Source organism: Patella vulgata, chromosome 6 (assembly GCF_932274485.2).
Source record: "Patella vulgata chromosome 6, xgPatVulg1.2, whole genome shotgun sequence".
Taxonomy (NCBI): Eukaryota; Metazoa; Mollusca; class Gastropoda; family Patellidae; genus Patella; species Patella vulgata.
In genome coordinates, this window is record NC_065884.2 from 32,436,475 (window position 1) to 32,455,314 (window position 18,840).

The 18,840-nt window shown below is 36.3% G+C and overlaps 1 protein-coding gene and 1 pseudogene across 1 annotated transcript in view; one reads left to right on the forward strand and one right to left on the reverse strand.

Annotated features, from left to right (window-relative positions):
* The window catches only part of LOC126825384 (endothelin-converting enzyme homolog), a 134,216-nt gene that overhangs the window by 80,481 nt on the left and 34,895 nt on the right, over positions 1–18,840 (forward strand). The window contains exons 7-11 of the mRNA XM_050554997.2: positions 2,022–2,120; positions 2,732–2,809; positions 5,398–5,680; positions 17,546–17,697; positions 17,974–18,045. Of these exons, the coding sequence (XP_050410954.1) occupies positions 2,022–2,120; positions 2,732–2,809; positions 5,398–5,680; positions 17,546–17,697; positions 17,974–18,045 (684 nt within the window). The remainder of the gene's footprint in view (positions 1–2,021; positions 2,121–2,731; positions 2,810–5,397; positions 5,681–17,545; positions 17,698–17,973; positions 18,046–18,840) is intronic.
* Positions 4,029–4,115, reverse strand: LOC126825904 (U6 spliceosomal RNA; annotated as a pseudogene).

Sequence of the window (18,840 nt, forward strand, 5' to 3'; positions counted from 1 at the left end):
CATTTTCATGTGGACGTATATTATCGTCGCCCCTGTCCGTCCGTCCGGACGTCCGTCCGTCCACAATTGTTTGTGAACAGTCTACAGGTCACAATTTTTATCCGATTTCAATGAAACTTGAAATATAGGTTTATCACCCTAAGATCTCGGTTCCTTTCGATATTAGCATGTATCGGACTGTAACTTCATGGATTATGGCCCCTGATTGTACGAAAAATCACGTTTTTAGCTTGTGAACACTGTAGAGGCCACAATTTTATCCGATTTGGTTCAAACTTGAAATGTATGCTTATAACCCTAAGATCTCAGTTCCTTTCGATATTCGCGCATATCGGAACGTAACTTCCTGAATTATGGCCCCTGATTGTACGAAAAATCGCGTTTTTAGCTTGTGGACCCTATAGAGGTCATAATTTTTATCCGATTTAAAAAACCGTTTTATTATATCACCGTTACACCCTAAGGACGACTGAGTTCGAATTTAATAAAAAAAACGGCCCAAAACTGACAGACAAAATGGCCGCCTTTAGTTCTCAAATAGCGTAATAAATATGGTATATCAGGGTTGTGGACCCTATAGAGGTCACAATTTTTATCCGATTTTGTTGAAACTTGAAATGTAAGTTTATGACCCAACGATCTCGGTTCCTTTCGATATTCGCGTATATTGGACCGTAACTTCCTGAATTATGGCCCCTGATTGTACGAAAAATCGCGTTTTTAGCTTGTGGGCCCTACAGAGGTCATAATTTTTATCCAATTTCAAAAAAATGTATTATTATATCACCGTTACACCCTAAGGATGGTTGAGTTCGAATTTCGTGAAAATCGGCCCAAAACTGACAGACAAAATGGCCGCCCTTCGTTCTCAGATAACGTAATAATATGGTATATCAAGGTTGTGGACCCTATAGAGGTCACAATTTTTATCCGATTTTGATGAAACTTGAAATGTAAGTTTATAACCCAAAGATCTCGGTTCCTTTCGATATTCGCGCATATCGGACCGTAACTTCCTGAATTATGACCCCTGATTGTACGAAAAATCGCGTTTTTAGCTTGTGGACCCTATAGAGGTCATAATTTTTATCAGATTTAAAAAATCCTATTATTATATCACCGTTACACGTTAAGGACGACTGAGTTTGAATTTCGTGAAAATCGGCCCAAAACTGACAGACAAAATGGCCGCCCTTCGTTCTCAAATAGCGTAAAAATATGGTATATCAAGGTTGTGGACCCTATAGAGGTCATAATTTTTATCCGATTTTGTTGAAACTTGAAATGTAAGTTTATAACCCAAAGATCTCGGTTCCTTTCAATATTCGCGCATATCGGAATGTAACTTCCTGAATTATGGCCCCTGATTGGACGAAAAATGGCGTTTTTAGCTTGTGGACCTAATAGAGGTCATAATTTTTATCGGATTTTGTTGAAACTTGAAATGTAAGTTTATAACCCAAAGATCTCGGTTCCTTTCGATATTCGCACATATCGGACCGTAACTTCCTGAATTATGGCCCCTGATTGTACGAAAAATCGCGTTTTTAGCTTGTGGGCCCTATAGAGGTCATAATTTTTATCCGATTTAAAAAAACCGTATTATTATATCACCGTTACACCTCAAGGATGGCTGAGTTTGAATTTCGTGAAAATCGGCCAAAACTGACAGACAAACTGGCCGCCTCTCGTTCTCAAATAGCGTAAAAATATGGTATATCAAGGTTGTGGACCCTATAGAGGTCACAATTTTTATCCGATTTTGTTGAAACTTGAAATGTAAGTTTATAACCCAAAGATTATAAATTTGCACATATTGAGTTGTAATTTTCTGAATTATGGCCCTTGATTGTAGGAAAAATCACTTCATTTTTAGCTTGTTCTCTATCCATCTCTCGAAAATGTGGGCGTATCCTGCCTGGCAGCCGCTGGTTCATCAACAATTTGGATATTTCACTAAATTTTTTCAGTTTTGAATGGAATGTTCTGATCACCGGCTAATGCCGTTTCTCTATCTTCAGGCAGTTGAAATAACGACTTACTTGAGAAGTGCAGTAATTGATGAATTGAATGCAAATACTTGGATGAATTCTGATACTAAAAAGATAGCCATCCAAAAGGTATGCCTTGTTCAGTTTGATTTTAATGACTTCGTCTGTAATTTGATGCTATTTGTTCATACAAATTCGCAAGCTTGTGTTTTGAAGTAATGTTTACTAGGTGTGTATTGACCATTATATTCCAATTATACGGTATTGATTTAAATGATACATCCATTGATTGGTAGAATATATACATTGGCATTGGACGATTATTTATCTCGTATAGAGTAAATATAGTATTTAAAATAGTATACTATGTACTGTCACTGAGGAATTATTTACAGGTAGGACCCCTTTGTTTTATTTATCTGTGGTTCAATAATAATGATAATCAACTTTAACAAATTGATCAATTCATGGAGATCCCTAATGATACCCACCCCCCACTGTGAAAGACAACGAAACCGAATCATCTACAAACAGAAGAGACGCAAAACTGTCCAAGATGAAAAAAAAATATTTCTCGCAAACCGTTTATCAATAATATATACAATTTATTTCCTAATGCTTATTAAGGTGAATATAGCTGGCCTACAAGTTCGTGCTCTAACTTATCTTTAAAATTTTCCCTCCATGAAACAGTTTTATGGTATTAATCAAAATTAATGGAACATATTATTGCATTGCAGATAACTAAACTAATATATAAGATAGGATTTCCTGCTTTTATGCTTGATGGTGACCAGTTGGATAAAATATATAAAGAGGTAATGATGAAATATCGGTTTTGCGGTTTGACTCAATACCTTTTCGGTTTCTTGCGTCTTAGACCCGAGGAGACAGCATAGGTTAAGTATCTATTTAGTCGCCGTTTTCATATGATACCTATTTTATAACGACCGAAAATTTTGTATTCTTTGTCTTTATGAGCCTTAGAGTTTTCGAACATTTTATTATTACTATAAATTTCTGATTTGGGGGTTGTCTTTGTTATTTATGCATATTGTGTTTTACACATTATCGTTAGTCCTAATGCATACTATATTTAGGAACCAATTAAGCTAGTGCCGGGCCTGTTGCCAATGCTATAAAGGGGCCTCAAAGTAAAGAAAATAATGTGAATGTGACCGAAGGCCTGGGGCTCGTTTTCACTGTTCAGCTAAGGTGGTTATTTTTCGTTTTCATCTTTCTGCAACGACTGTGATTTCAATTCCAAGTGCTTTCGTATTTATGCTTCTATGTATCACATAGATACCACACTCCAATTTATTTCTGTGTTAAAATAATAACCCCTGCTGTCCATGAAAGTTGAAATCATTATAATTATATAATAATAGAGGAATTGATAGCTTGAAAATGCTGAGTTCGTAATGTGTGTTACTTTACCTACTACTGTCTGTTCCAGGTGAGACTCCGATTCGAACATTTCTTATTTCTTCAAATTTTGCGGTAACTTTGCGGAATACCCGGAATTGTTATCCCTTTACTTTACACGTCGTACTTTCTGCGCGCATACATCGATATCAGTGAAATAGAAAACAGGTACTTCAGTAGGCCCTGTGATTTTTTTTCAAAATGGCTGCCCAAGTTATCAGCTTTTAGAAAATATCAATTTTGTCCATATGTAATAATCCGTATAGTATTTTTACTACGAACCTTGCGTTAATTATCTCATAGAGAAATACCTCAAAATAGTTGTTCTTCCAGCTAATTCTCTTGAGTATGTGTTTGTCCGACAGTCTCTTGCTGTTTTAGCTCTAGAAGAATTAAGCTGAAATATTGGTAGGCCTATATATGTAGCCTCTTTAAGAAAACAACTTTTCTTCTTTTTATCATAATTAAAGGACAATATTAGTGTTTTATCAGTTATGTCACATATGTGATAATGGCTGACACCAATATTGTCCTTTAAGTGTATACATAACGAATCCGCACCAATAGCGGCGAATGCTCATCCCGTGACGGTCCACGTGACCCCTTGGTCGTACAAACTGGATACGGTCAGTTGCCATTTGCGCCGTGGCCATGCTAATCTTCTCTGTATCGTTCCAATTTTAATATACTCAGAAGTACATCCTTGCGCAGGGGCTATTTCACACACACACACACACATTGTAATTTGCGCGTAGATCGGCCTTTTCAGAGAAACTAAACATGTAAATATACCAGAGCACTGAAATCTATACACAATCTGTTATGTGGTTTGCTTAAATTACATTTTATTATCATACCACGGCACGTAAAGGTAGAACCCAAATGAGTAGATGACGACGGGTAATATCACTATGGAAAGTTCACAAACTCTATTCTTGATGCATTATTAAACTAAAAAATTCCAATTATCTCAAAACTAAGTCAGATAAAAATATATGGAAAATTAAATGTAAATAAATCTCGTGGTATGAACACAACAACGCGGCCATGTGCGCTTGATCTACCAAGAGTTGACCTTCCGTTTGCTACCGTTTCATTTTCTTCCATATCCCCACTTGCTACGGAGGATTTTCACAAAGTAAAAAACAGAAATCAAACAGAAAATAGGAATGGCTATCTAAAACTGATAATAGATAACTGGCGTATCAAAGGCAAAGCCTCCCTTTTTGCCAAGTTTCTATTGAATTTAAAACTTTAAATATTACCAATTATGATGGTCCGTGAAGGTCGATATCTTTCTGAAAAGTGTCACATGGCCAAGTTTTGTTGATTCTAATATTCGTGAGACGCCGTAATAGAAAGGATACTTTTTCGGTCGCTAATATAAGTCGTACAAAGTCAAATAAAATCGGCAAATGTATATCTAGTATAAAAAGGTCGATATCCTTAGACTAAATTAATTTGATCATAATGCCAGCCTAAACTCCAGTCCAATTTTTCCATGAGCTCCCAAATCAAATTTTAAGAGAAGGAATAACTATGCTAACAGGTATTACTATTGCATGTGACCGAGTCTGGTTATTTTATGGACCGAGTTTGGGTATGTCCTGTAGCCATCACGTGTAAGTACAATATCCCTGTCACACTAAATAGCGTATGAGAGAAACGTATTACTTGAAATTAATAAAAACAATTTTATACGCTCGAAATGCTCTTGAAAATACAGAATTGTTCGTATACTTACCGTATTGAACCTATGCTTATCGTATATAAATCTTGCTTCCGAATACGCACAATTTTCTTATGCATGCTTAAGAAAACATTTCTGCCTCGCCGTAAATCAGCGTATGCCACCGTGTTTGAAACTATACAAACCTATGCCTAACGTACCCCTAGTCCATCTTTTGTTTGAATATTGATACATATTGATCACCTCTTTTAAACAGTTGAGTTATTTCCAGTTCATGTATTTTTTTTACAGCTGGCAATAAATAAAACAGATTATTTCCAAAACATTCTGAACATCAACCAATTCCAGAAAGTTTATTATGAGAATCAACTAGAAGGTGGTGTTGACCGAACTAGGTGGATATTTAAAACATTTGATACAAATATGGCTCTACTTTATTATTGGAATGAAATTATTGTACCTGCTGGTTTTCTCCAGTCTCCCCTCTACGATTACCATATGCCACATTATATGAATTTTGGTTCTATGGGTAGTTTAATTGGAAAGTATTTAACATTCTCCATTGATCAATATGGTAAGATATTTTATATATTACATATTAATTTTAAAAGCAATATTTTATTCAGAAGTTGAAAGAGATTAGGGAACAGATACAACCCGTATGATCTCTTTCCTTATACGACTTATATTAGCGACCGAAAAAGTACCCTTTCTATAAGGGCGTCTCCCGAATATTAGAATCAACAAAACTTGGTCATTTTTCACTTTTAAGAAAGAAGATAGCATACACAAATTAAGAATTTTCGCGACTACCGACCTAAATTGTTCCAGACATCCATGACTCTTATCCTGCATATATTCACCTATCATAATACATTATAATGCACTATATAATAATGTATTCCACAATATGACTCACAAATCTCAGAAAACATGTGCAAAGATTCTTTTGAGTCATTTATGGGACTTGTGCACACCGATTGAGAACTATTGTTGTTTAGGGAAATATCGACTAAGAAGTTGTTTAAACACTGAGACATGGAGCATCAGGTGGGTATCATATAGACAAACACTTCCCATTCACTACTCTCCAGTCATTCCAAAGAGGCGAGTGTGGATTCTGGAGTCTGTAATGCCGCATTATGTAGGGACCTTTTGCATTAAACTATGGATTTAAACAAAATGTAATAGGTATGTTGGTTGAGTGATGCTTGTCCAGGATTTTCAACTGGGCAGGAAATGGACCAGCGGCGTGAATTGGAGGAGCGAGGCGAGGGGGTGATTCTTCTAAAATTTCTGATGGATTGCAGATAAATTCATAACTTATTGTCCGGATAAAGCAGGGGCAGCTTTAAAGAGAAATTTGTCCCTAAAAGCTGCTCCTACATAATCCTAGCAATAGGGTCTGAATTTATTTAGCTGCAGTCCATAATGAGTTTTAGGAGAATTATAACAGAGATGTGTGTGTATGTGACAGAGCTTGTCCGTCGGTTCCTCCCAGGTTCTTAATTCTCTGCTTGTGACTTGTGATAGTCTATGGTATTCTGACTTCACGTTGGCTTTGTAAGACTAACGCATTATATCCTTCTATGTAACTTTATTATCGTTGAATTAGTCGAGATGGCTCCCAGTAGATATACTTCGGTAGATATTCACCGTTTACCTATAGAAACGGATTCTACGTCTAACAGCTGCGAAGAGAGACCAAAATCGGCTCTCGAATGAAGAAAAGAAGTCATGCCCCATCAATCTATTACTGTTCGTCAAACTGAACAAGATAATGCACTCATAGGAGCGACCCTGTCCGTTCAACTGAACAAGAAAATCCACTCATAACAAGGTAGCCATAAAGCATCTCAGGTATGTATTCTAGAGGGAAACAAACTTCTGTACGTGATTAACAAGTAAATAAGTAAATGAAATATGCATAAATATATACAATTAAATAGGAATATATATAGCTATAAAATAAGATAATAATATCTGCACCTTTCAACATCATTCCTACAGAATCAAGAAGTCCACAATGTATTAATATGTCCCTTCACGATGCTAATGTTAGTGGCGTGCATAGGTTTGATGATGCCGGGGTGGTTACTTGTCCCGACCGCCAATCAAATAGGGCCTACTTGCTGATAAATGTGAGAAAAGAAACATTCCATATAATTATGTTAAATCAGATTAATATTGTTGTATACCCCACGCGTTTAGCACAAGATAGTGCTGGACGATATTTTCATTATTGCGATATCAATATAAAAACCAACAATATATTGCCAATATTGCAATATTATACTGCTTCCAGACAAGGGGGGGGGGGGGGCGAATAGGTAGCGCTTGCGCGTTGCATCTGTCATTGGGTCAAATGGCATGGTTTCGATTCCCCGGTTGTACGTGACAAGAAGTAGGGTAGCCTGTCCATCCAGCCTCGTAGTTTTTCTCCGGGTATTCCGGTTTTCTCTCACTGCTAAAAACCCCAATTATTGAAATAAATTAGATCCATATGATAGTCCCGAAATGATCCAGTTTGTGTCGAGTGGACGTTTAACCCCATCTCTCTCGGTCGGTAGTATAAAATAACCATGTCTGCTTGTCATGTTTGAAAAAATGTTTGTCACTCTTATTCTGTTGTGAGTATGTTGTTCTATGAAATGCTTTTCCCCAATGGCAAAAAATAGTCGGTCTCAAAAAAATTACTCACCGCAGTCGGTCTCAGACTAAATGAATTAATGAGGTAAAGAAACAATTACAAAACAGGCGAAATAGACAGATAGGCCACAAGATTATGTCGCATTTCTTATCCTCTCGTTAACGAGAATTTGGTTCCATTTGCAATGACAATGATTCAAATTTTCAGGCCCAGTCCCGAAAAATTAAATGCTCGGTTACATATCTGAAATTTGTTCGCGCCTGAGGCGCTCGATTCCGTTATAACATCATTCTTCTATTCCTCTGTCATATTCACGATTGTAGTGAACTGCCCAGTTATACTGGTGTGTGGGTCATGGGGCGTCAGACTATACACATGTTATGTCAACTCTTGCAAAACAGGCGGAATTGACAGGGGCAGATCTCGAGATTCTGTCCCATTGGCTCACATTTCTGGTCCTCTCGTCCACAAGACTTTCTCCCAGCAATGACCTCAAGTGCTAGGATATTGACTCAATTTTTCCAAAATTTTCTCAGGTTGCTCAGTGTTGTAGGCACAATCATCATATATGACATAAACTTTATGTCAACTTAAATAAAACTGCTTTCCGGCGAGACAACGATCGGCGAACAACTATATATTTATACAATACTGTCTATGTTCTACTGGGACACTTAATGCTATAGCCAGTATTTTGTTGACATTCATTGTGGGGTGGGATTGTGGATGGCTCCCTAGATTTGGAACCACCCCACCCCACCCCTATTCCCAGCTTCTAGATCCGCTCTGCACATGGTCCCTAGAAAACTCGCACCTGTGGTGCGCGGCTCCTGACTGCGTCACTCATACTGGGGGTATGTGCATCAGTCGGCCGCATTTTGGCTAAACACCCCCCCCCCCAAACAAAATCGTTATGTACGCCTCTGAATATGAACCCCCACAATCATTGTGGGGTGGGATTGTGGATGGCGTCCTAGATTTGGAACCACCCCCACCCCACCCCTATTCCCAGCTTCTAGATCCGCTCTGCACATGGCCCCTAGAAAACTCGCACCTGTGGTGCGCGGCTCCTGACTGCGTCACTCATACTGGGGGTATGTGCATCAGTCGGCCCCATTTTGGCTAAACACCCCCCCCCCCCCAAACAAAATCGTTATGTACGCCTCTGAATATGAACCCCAACATCCCTAACAATATAACATGGTGTGAGAAGTGAGCTATTTAGTAATTGCAGCCGAATGACTGGCCTGAATGGAAATGGAAAAAACGATATGGCCGCTACCGCATTGATCCAAACTGTATGGAGAGGCGGCTAAAGTCCGGGTTAACAATTTAATTTATTGTATGGGAGAAGAAGCAGAAATAATTTTTGAACAGATGGGTTTATCTGCCAGGGATCAAAATAATTATGACCTAGTTCTGGGAGAGAGCAGTGTTCCATGATCGAAGCCAACAAGATGGTGAAACTGTTGAATATTTTGTAAGAGCTTTCTATAAACTTTCAGGGACGTGTGAATATGGTGATACTAAAGAAATACAAATAAGAGATACATTTATCTGGGGTTTAAAAGATAAAAGTCTCTCAGAAAAATTACATACGAAGCATGATGTTGCTCTAGATTTAGCTTTAGAAATAGCAAGAAATCATGAAATGATAAAACAACAAAATAAAGATGAGAAGAATGAAGTAGATGTTATTCGACGACCAAATAGAAATAATAATAATGGGCCTAATTATAAATATCATACTAACTATGAAGGGCAGAGAAGATCCGGTTATAGAAATAATAATAATTTTGGTAGAAGTTAGCCAACTGGCTCAAGACAATCTCCATCTAGAGATGTAATAAACTGTAATAAATGTGGCCAATCTCATAAAATCCGAGAGTTTGTTACTCCAGGGACAATAATTATCAGGGTAGAAAATCAAAATAATTATCAACTATACAACAGGTTCGAAACGGGTAATGGAAGTAAAATATGGTGGAAATGAAGAATATGGAGAAAATAGTCCTGAAACACAAGTTAGTAGTCATGAATATTCAGTTCAAAATGGAAAATCCGGTTTTATTTTATTAGATGAAACGAACGAATCAAATGGTAATCAATGGTAGTCAAATGGTAATCAATGACTCATTCCACTGTCAGTAGAAAATGCCATTATTCCGTTTAAGATAGACAGAGGCGCTCAAGCCAATATTTTGCCTGTGAAAGATTTTAAAGTTCTTGAAGCTAATGGTGTGAGGCTGATTAACCATAAAGTAAATTTGACTACCTATAATAATGAACCAATCCAGAATTGTGGTAGATGCATAGCAGACTTAAAGGACGAAGCGAGACAATTTAGGGTCATGTTTACTGTAGTTACAAAAACAGGTGCACAACCAATTATACGGAGAGATAGAGGAATGGGGTTTAACGTCCACTCACACAAACTAGGTCATTTCGGGACTAACACATGGTTCAATTTTATTTCAATAATTCGCTTGCGCGTAGGGGCCTTTAGAAGTGGGAGGAGACCGGAACCAATTATAGGCCTGAAGTCCAGTGAAAGAACGGAGTTAATAAAGAGAGTCCACATTATTAATGAAGAAATAAGACCAAATAATAAAAATGAAGATAAACTTCAGAATACTGGTACTAAACATGAATGTATTAAGAAGTATCCGAAACCATTTGGTGCAGAATTGGGTGAACTGCCAGATAGAATTTATATGAAATTGAAAGAAGAAGCACAAGAAATAAACATCCATGCAGAAATGTACCATTTGCTTTTCATGATAAATTAAAAGAAGAATTAAGGAGAATGGAAGACCATGCAGTTATAAGAAAAGTGGCAGAACCAACGTAATTTGTAAATAGTATGTAATAGTAGAAAAATCTAATGGTAAACCTAGGGTGTATCTAGATCCCAGAGATCTTAATAAACAATTACAAAGAGAACATTATATGTTACCTACTAGAGCTGTGATTATGACGAAATTGAAAGGGGCACAATATTTTTCAAAATTAGATATGTCACAAGGATTTTGGCACTGTAAATTTACTGATAGAGCTGTAAGTTTGACGACATGTAATAGTCCATTCGGCAGGTACTAATATATGAGACTTCCTTTTGGCGTTAATGTTGCACCAGAAATTTTTCATAGAATTGTTAGTCAGCATTTTGAAGATATACCAAGTTTAGTGACAATATTCAGTGATATGCTGATATATTCTGCAACTGAAAAAGGGCATGATAGTACACCTCATAAAGTCCATTCGGCAGGTACTAATATATGAGACTTCCTTTTGGTGTTAATGTTGCACCAGAAATTTTTCATAGAATTGTTAGTCAGCATTTTGAATATATACCAAGTTTAGTGACAATATTCGGTGATATGCTGATATATTCTGCAACTGAAGAAGGGCATGATAGTACACCTCATAAAGTCCATTCGGCAGGTACTAATATATGAGACTTCCTTTTGGCGTTAATGTTGCACCCGAAATTTTTCATAGAATTGCTTGTCAGCATTTTGAAGATATACCAAGTTTAGTGACAATATTCGGTGATATGCTGATATATTCTGCAACTGAAGAAGGGCATGATAGTACACCTCATAAAGTACTTAAAAGAATTGAAATTGAAATTTAATCCTGATAAATGTGAAATTTTAACCGATCGTGATGTAATATCGAAACAATAAATTCAGCCAGATAGTAAAAAGATTACAGCTATAAAAGAATTAGCTTCCCCCAAATGTAAGAACGATTTACAAAGAATACTTGATTTAGAGACCTGCATACCAAATTTATCAAGTATTATTGAACCTTTAAGAAAATTAACTGAAAAGGATACGTCAGATATACTTTGATTGATGAACCAGTTTTGCAACATTTTGATTTAACTAAACCGATTAAAATTCCATGTGATGCGTATATTTAAGGTTTAGGGTGTTGTTTACAACAGAAGATACATGATAAATGAAAACCAATTGCCTACGCTTCTAGGTCATTGAGAGATGCTGAAAAGGAGTTAAGTATTGTTTTTGGATGCACAAGATCCCATCAATTTTTATATGGTCAGAAGGTGTTAGTAGAAACAGATCACAAGCCTTTAGAAACTATATTTAAAAAGAGACCGAATCAATTAAGCCCTAGATTACAAGGAATGTGTCTTAAACTTCAATGTTATGATTTAGATGTGAGTCATCCTCGGTATTCCCAGTGTACCCATTCCGTTCTACTCCACTATACCCTGGGTTTATCCATAGGGTTTCCACGATTTCAAACTATCTGCCCTAGCCTTGATTGTAACTATAGTCTACGAACCAATCAACAAACTGTTTACAAACCTGTCGTTTCGCCTTGTTTTCCCCCGTCTTTCGAAGAAAGCAGGGGACTAATAAAATGGGTTCGTCTGTCTGTCCGTCACACTTTTTGGGACACAGTAACTCTCTTTCTAATTGAGCTACAATGTTCAAACTTGGTGTAGGTGTTTATTAGGTCAATGCCTTGATGGAGTTCGAAGATGAGCATTTTAGGCTTGGGGTAAGCAGAGATAAGCAATTTGATTGGTTGATGCTTTGGGACACGATAACTTTAGTTCTAATAAAGTGAGAGTGATGAAACTTTGTGTATAGTTTCATTACATCAATACCTTGACTAAGTTCGATAATGAGCACTTTTTGCTCAGGGTAAGCAGAGCCATAAGCAATTTGATTGGTCGAGACCTTGGAACACAAGAACTCTCGTTCTAATTGACATAGAATCTTCAAACTTGGTGTAGGGGTTTATGAGGTCAATGCCGTGATGGAGTTCGAAGATGAGCATTTTCTGCTTAGGGTAAGCAGAGATAAGCAATTTGATTGGTAGATGCTTTTGGAAGGATAACTTTAGTTCTAATTAAGTGAGAGTGATGAAAATTGGTGTATACCTTGACTAAGTTTGGTAATGTCAATAATGAGCATTTTCTGCTCAGGGTAATAGGTGTCTATTAGATGAATGCCTTGAAGGAGTTCGAAGATGAGAATTTTCGGCTTAGGGTAAGCAGAGATAAGCAATTTGATTGGTTGATATACATGAGACACAATAACTTTAGTTCTAATTAAGTGAGGGTGAGGACACTTGGTGTATAGCTTTATTGCATCAATACATTGACTGGATTATGAATATTTTCTGCTGAGGGTAAGCAGAGCGATAAACAATTTGATTGGTCGAGACTTTGGAACACAATAACTCTCCTTCTAATTGAGGTAGAATGTTTAAACTTGGTGTAGGCGTTCATTAGGCGAATGTCTTGATGGCGTTCTGTGATGAACATTGTCTCGTTGAGGTAAGCAGAAATAAGCAATCTGATTGGTTGATGCTTTGAGGCACGATAACTTTGGTTATTATGAAGTGAGAGCGGTGGAACTCCGAATATAGATTCATTATATCATTACCTTGACTAATTTCGATGGTGAGAATTTTCTGCTTAGGCTAATGAGCGATAAGCAATTTGATTGGTCAAGACTTAACAACTCTGCTTTTAATTGAGATAGAATGTTTAGACTTGATGTAGATGTTCATTAGGTGAATGTCTTGACTGAGTTCAATGATTAACATTTCGAGCTGAAGCTAAGCAGAGTTAATCACTTTCATTGGCCAATGCTTTGGGACAAGATAATCTTGATTCTATCTGATAGAGAGTGATGAAACTTAGTGTATAGTTTGATCGCTTGATACCTTTGAAAAAAAAATAAATGTGCAACAAATTAATGTGTGTCATCTATTTATTTTGGGATTTCGGCGGGGGACATCAGCCTCACTGTTGGCTTGTTTTTATAAGGGTAGATAACCATTAGATGTCCATTTACTGAATGATTTATGTAAGTAATGTATATATTTTTAATTCATTTATATGCAATTGCATTAATAAAATCTGTATAATTTGATAAATACATATGTTTTATTTCTATTCTCCATTGTCAGTACAATGTATATTAGTTATGGTATGAGTTTTTTTAAACGCAAATTAAATTGTTTATGAAATATTGTGAGATTAACAGGAAAGGGGGTCCGTGCTGATATGATACATGAATTGAACTATATGTAAATAAACACATTTGTCATATGCTATCTAAATGGACAGAAATGGAATGTGTCTGTTGACCAAGTTTGGTAATGAGTCCCTGTTAGTATACAAGGCAATAAGCACGTGATCGGAAAGTTACCATTTCATATTTGACATGAGTGACCAATCACATGATTAATTACATCCTAATTAGCCAATAGAATAATTAATGGCTGTGAATCTGAGATAATATAATTTATAGAATGTGCGCTCTAAGTTAGACATCGTGAAGCTTTGACATAGGACACATCATGTAGAAATTCGTTGGGAGAGACCGTTGAGGTTCAAGGGACACCATCTGGTTTCAGAATGCCCAGTTAAGTCGTAGGAGAGCCACATGATCTGTTGGTGTTCGTCAGTGGAGAGTGGAGAGTGACTTTGTTGTAATTTATGCTTGTTACTATGTAACCTATATGTAGCAGTGCTTAAAATAAAATGTAGAAACGAATTTGGTATTGCTGTTACTGTGTGTAACCATAAACTGAATAAGTGGCAGAATAAATACACAATATTTAAAGTGCAGTCCCAAGAAGAAAATAAGAAACAAATGCGGTCAGAGACAATACTAGACGATGATGGGCTGTTCCAAAATATTTAGTAAGAAATGCTGCATGGGTTACACCCGGATGTGGCGACCGGTTTTCCCGGTATCCGCTCTCCACGTCTGACATGGTACTACACTTGAGACTGATAAAAAAAATTCATGTAGATAGTATTATTCAATCTAAACCGATAACATCAAAAGTTATGTGGGGGGTTGGATGGCTGAATGGTTAGCGTGCGCGCTGTATCATAAAGTCTGTCATTGAGTCGACTGGCGTGGTTTCTAATCCCCGGTTGTACGTGACGAGGGGTAGGGTCGCCTGTCCAACCTCGTGGGTTTTCTCCGGGTCCTCCGGTTTCCTCCCACTGCTAAAGACCCCTATGCGCAAGCGAATTATTGAAATAAAATAAAATATACCATATGTTAGTCCCGAAATGACCTTGTTAGTCTCTCTCTCTCTCTCTCTCTTCTGGTTGAAGAAACAAAACGTGGTCAAGATTTATGTGACTTGCCGACTCAAATTGAACGAAGTAAAGTTAAACCTAATATTAGAATATTTTCGAAATGAAATGAAATGGGGTCTAACGTCCTACTGTTCTGCTCCTATGCTGGGCTAATGAAGACGGACATACGCCAAATTATATCGAATTCCAACTGCCAGGGGATCTTTTACGTGCATACCAATATATACACAGGACCTCGGTTTTTCGTATCATCCGAAGGACTAGACAGCTGTCCTTGTCAGGCCCTCCGTTCTGCATCACTGACAAGGGGGAACCACGCCGGAAAATCTGGATGAACTTTTTTGGCCAATCCAGGGATCGAACACCCGACCTCCAGGCTAGCGAGCCAGCGTCTTACCCACTTAGCCACGTGATCCCCTAGAATATTTTGGAATTATCGTGATGAATTAACTGTTTGTAATAATATGATACTTAAACAATATATTATTGTAATACGAAATTGAATGTAAGTCATTTAGGTTCTGAGAAAACTTTATGTAGAGTACGTGAAAATGTATTTTGGCCAGGCATTTCTAAAGATGTGACTGAAATGATTGAAAACTGTCCTGTCTGTATTAAATATCAGAAGGAAAAGCGTAAAGAGCAATCAATGCCTCATAACGTGCCGGATGTACCATGGGAAAAGATTGGGGTAGACTTATTTAGTTATAGAAATCAAGATTATTTACTTGGTGTAGATTATTATTCAAAATATGTTGTTGTTAAACAGTTGGTGTGTTACACATGGAATACCCAAGATTATATTTTCTGATAATGGACCGCAATTTAGTTCTTTTGAGTTTCAGAATTTTTCTGATGCTTGGAAATTTCATCGTAAAACGTCATTGTCTTATTATCCACAAAGCAATCGCATGGCTGAAAGGAATTTTCAAACTGTAAAGAATTTAATTAAAAAATGTCATGATAATGGAGATGTTTTTTTTATTTAGCCTTGTTAGAATTGAGAAATACACCAATTAGTTCAGTTTTTGGATCACCTGCTAAGTTATTAATGAGTAGAGAATTAAGGTTTGTATTGCCTGTAAATGAGAGTAATTTAAAACCTGTTGTAGAAGAAAATGTAAAAAGTAAATTAGAACAGAGACAAAGTAAAATGAAGTATTATTATGATAGAAGATGTGTTAATACAAATACTCGTATGTTGTTAGTACAACTGATGGTAATTTTAGAAGAAATTATAGATATATTAAACCTAATCCATTTCCATTTATTATAAATCACGATACAGCTAATTATAATTTTGATACTGTTACTAATACCAGACCAAGAAGAGTTATCAGACGTCCAGGAAGGTTAAATTTGTAAAATAGTGCATGTTTATTTCATATATATTATCCGTGTTATGTTTTATTCACATTTTTTGTTAAAAGAGGAAAGAAGGGTGTACAGTTAGTACTTCAGCATAATTTAGCTTTAAGATATATCAATATTATATTTTATATTTGATATGTTAAGTTTAAAACTTTGTGTAAGATAAATAATGTAAGTTGTGTCATGTTTGCGTATAAGTAATTTGTTAAGTATAATTGTATTGTTTGTAATCATTTCTATAAATATAAATGATTTAAAAGAAAGGGAGAGGTCAGGGTATGTCGTAAATGTAGTGTTAGTAATGTATGTATGACAACCGAAGCTATTGGTGGTAACACGACCTGTTGATGTTAGTTGCACGAGGTTTTGACTAAAATGTCTTGACTGAGAAGATCTGTTTGTTATACAAGAATAATATGAACCCCAACAGCCCTAACAATATAACATTACAGACCCCAGAATCCAAATCCACATTGGTCTCTTGGGGATGGCGGGAAAGTATATGCTACACACGCGCTGACCTATCTATCAGTGTATAAACAACTTCTTATTCGATAACTCCCAAAATAACATTATTTCTCAATCTGAGTGCGCAAGTCTCATAGATGACTCATAATACTCAAGACTCTTGACGCATGTTTTCTTACATTAATGAGTCATACTTTGGAATACATTATTATGTAGTGCGTTATAATGTATTATGATAGATGTAATATATGAAGGATAAGATTCATGGTTGTTATAGGTGTCGGTATGTAGTCGTGGTAATGCTTAATTCTGCATACTTTCTCCTTTGAAATTAGTTCTATCAGCTTGGAAATGACATACTCGTGTTTCCCGTCACCCACAAACCCCGAAACGATGTATCACACGTTTATGTTGCTATTGGTATTGAAGGAATACTTTTCGAGCCAATTTCTGTCGCCGTTTTGGATTTTGGCGGCCATATTGGATCAACCGTTTGTGATATGAATCGGAAACTGTCCAAAATTGGTCCGGTGACCAACAAAACCTGTAAAATGGTATATTTCACGGCTCATTTCGCTCATAATGTTTGTCAAGACCATTTTTAGTCGCCATCTTGGATTTCCGGCTCTCCTGGAGTTAGCCCGTAGTGTTCAGAGGTAGCAAACTACAAATATCTTTACTAGAGTTCCTTCTATCAGAAATCGTCGTCAAACCTTGTTCACCGAGAAATAGTCTTGGAGTTGTGACACCTTTTGCTATTGTTTGTAGTCAAGAATCTGAAAATTAATATATATTTATAATTATCTGTCGTAACAAAATTATCTTGATGAAATGTTTAATTACAGGTTCCAAATGGACCGCGGAAGGTACACGTACAGCCAGTTGGTGGTCAAATGGAACCTATACAGCTTATCAAAAAGTCAAGAAGTGTGTTGTAAATTACTACAGTAATAGAACACAGGGACCATTCCAAACACTAGATGGGGATAGCAAAATGGTATTTTGTGTTTATTGTATCCAACGATACGTTAATTTAGCACACTAAAGTAGAAGAATTGTAACGTAATTTAATGGATTTCATGATTTTGATCATGTATTGCATGGATTCAAATCCATTTATTCATTATTATATATTCTGAAGATGGTGGAAATAACTTAGTAACTAAAACATGTTCCACTTTTAGACTGCTATTTATTGCTTAAAAATAACATTTTAAAACATATTTCTATGTATATCATACAATATTGTAATAACAAATATGTTTAACTTTAGATACCTATTAATGCGGAGTTAAATGTAGACAGATCTATAGCCATTACAACTGGAGTTAAATTGGCCTTACGGGTAAGTTTAAAGAAAATCATCGCCAAAGTTTAGGAAGGTTTATATTCGGCATTACTTGATTCATTCCAGTAACCTCCAACTCATTAGTATCCATAATATTCGAAATTATTAAAAACACGAATCAAAGCCCAATATTGGTGTTACTGCAAAAAATTAAAATTCAATATAGGTGTTGGTATCTTACCGCAAAAATATGGGATCCTAAAATCCAATATTTAATACACAATGAACGAGCGCCATTGTACTGAACAAAGAAAAACATCCAACAAGACAATGTGGCAGTAATTAAAAATGGCTGATTCACTAGCGGCAGAATAATTTTATAAAACGTGTAGAATGAACTAAGCAGGCGCAAACGACTGTCGTTCAATTCGGACTGTATTTCACCGATCAGAATTAAAGATACATTATGGGAGATTTTAATAGAGAGTTGGCCATTCTTGCTATACCAGTTCAAAAATAGATGATGATAGAAGACTATATAGAAAATTTCAGTCAAATTACTTTATTCTGAACAAACTTATAACCATTGTAATTTTTGACTAGAAATAGGAATCAACTCTCTTTTCACTGTCTCCGAGAATGGCCGGTCGTTTGATCGACAGGCGTTAACTCCACCTATATAATCTTGATTATCAAGAAACGTTTTCAATGGCTGTGGTACCGTTAGCCTATTCGATTTGAGACGGGGTTTCAATTCAATTCGTATCACATTTATTTTTACTACAAATTAAAAATAAGACTTTTAATATATAGATAAGATGCGAAAGTTTGAAAGGAATGGACCAAATCAAT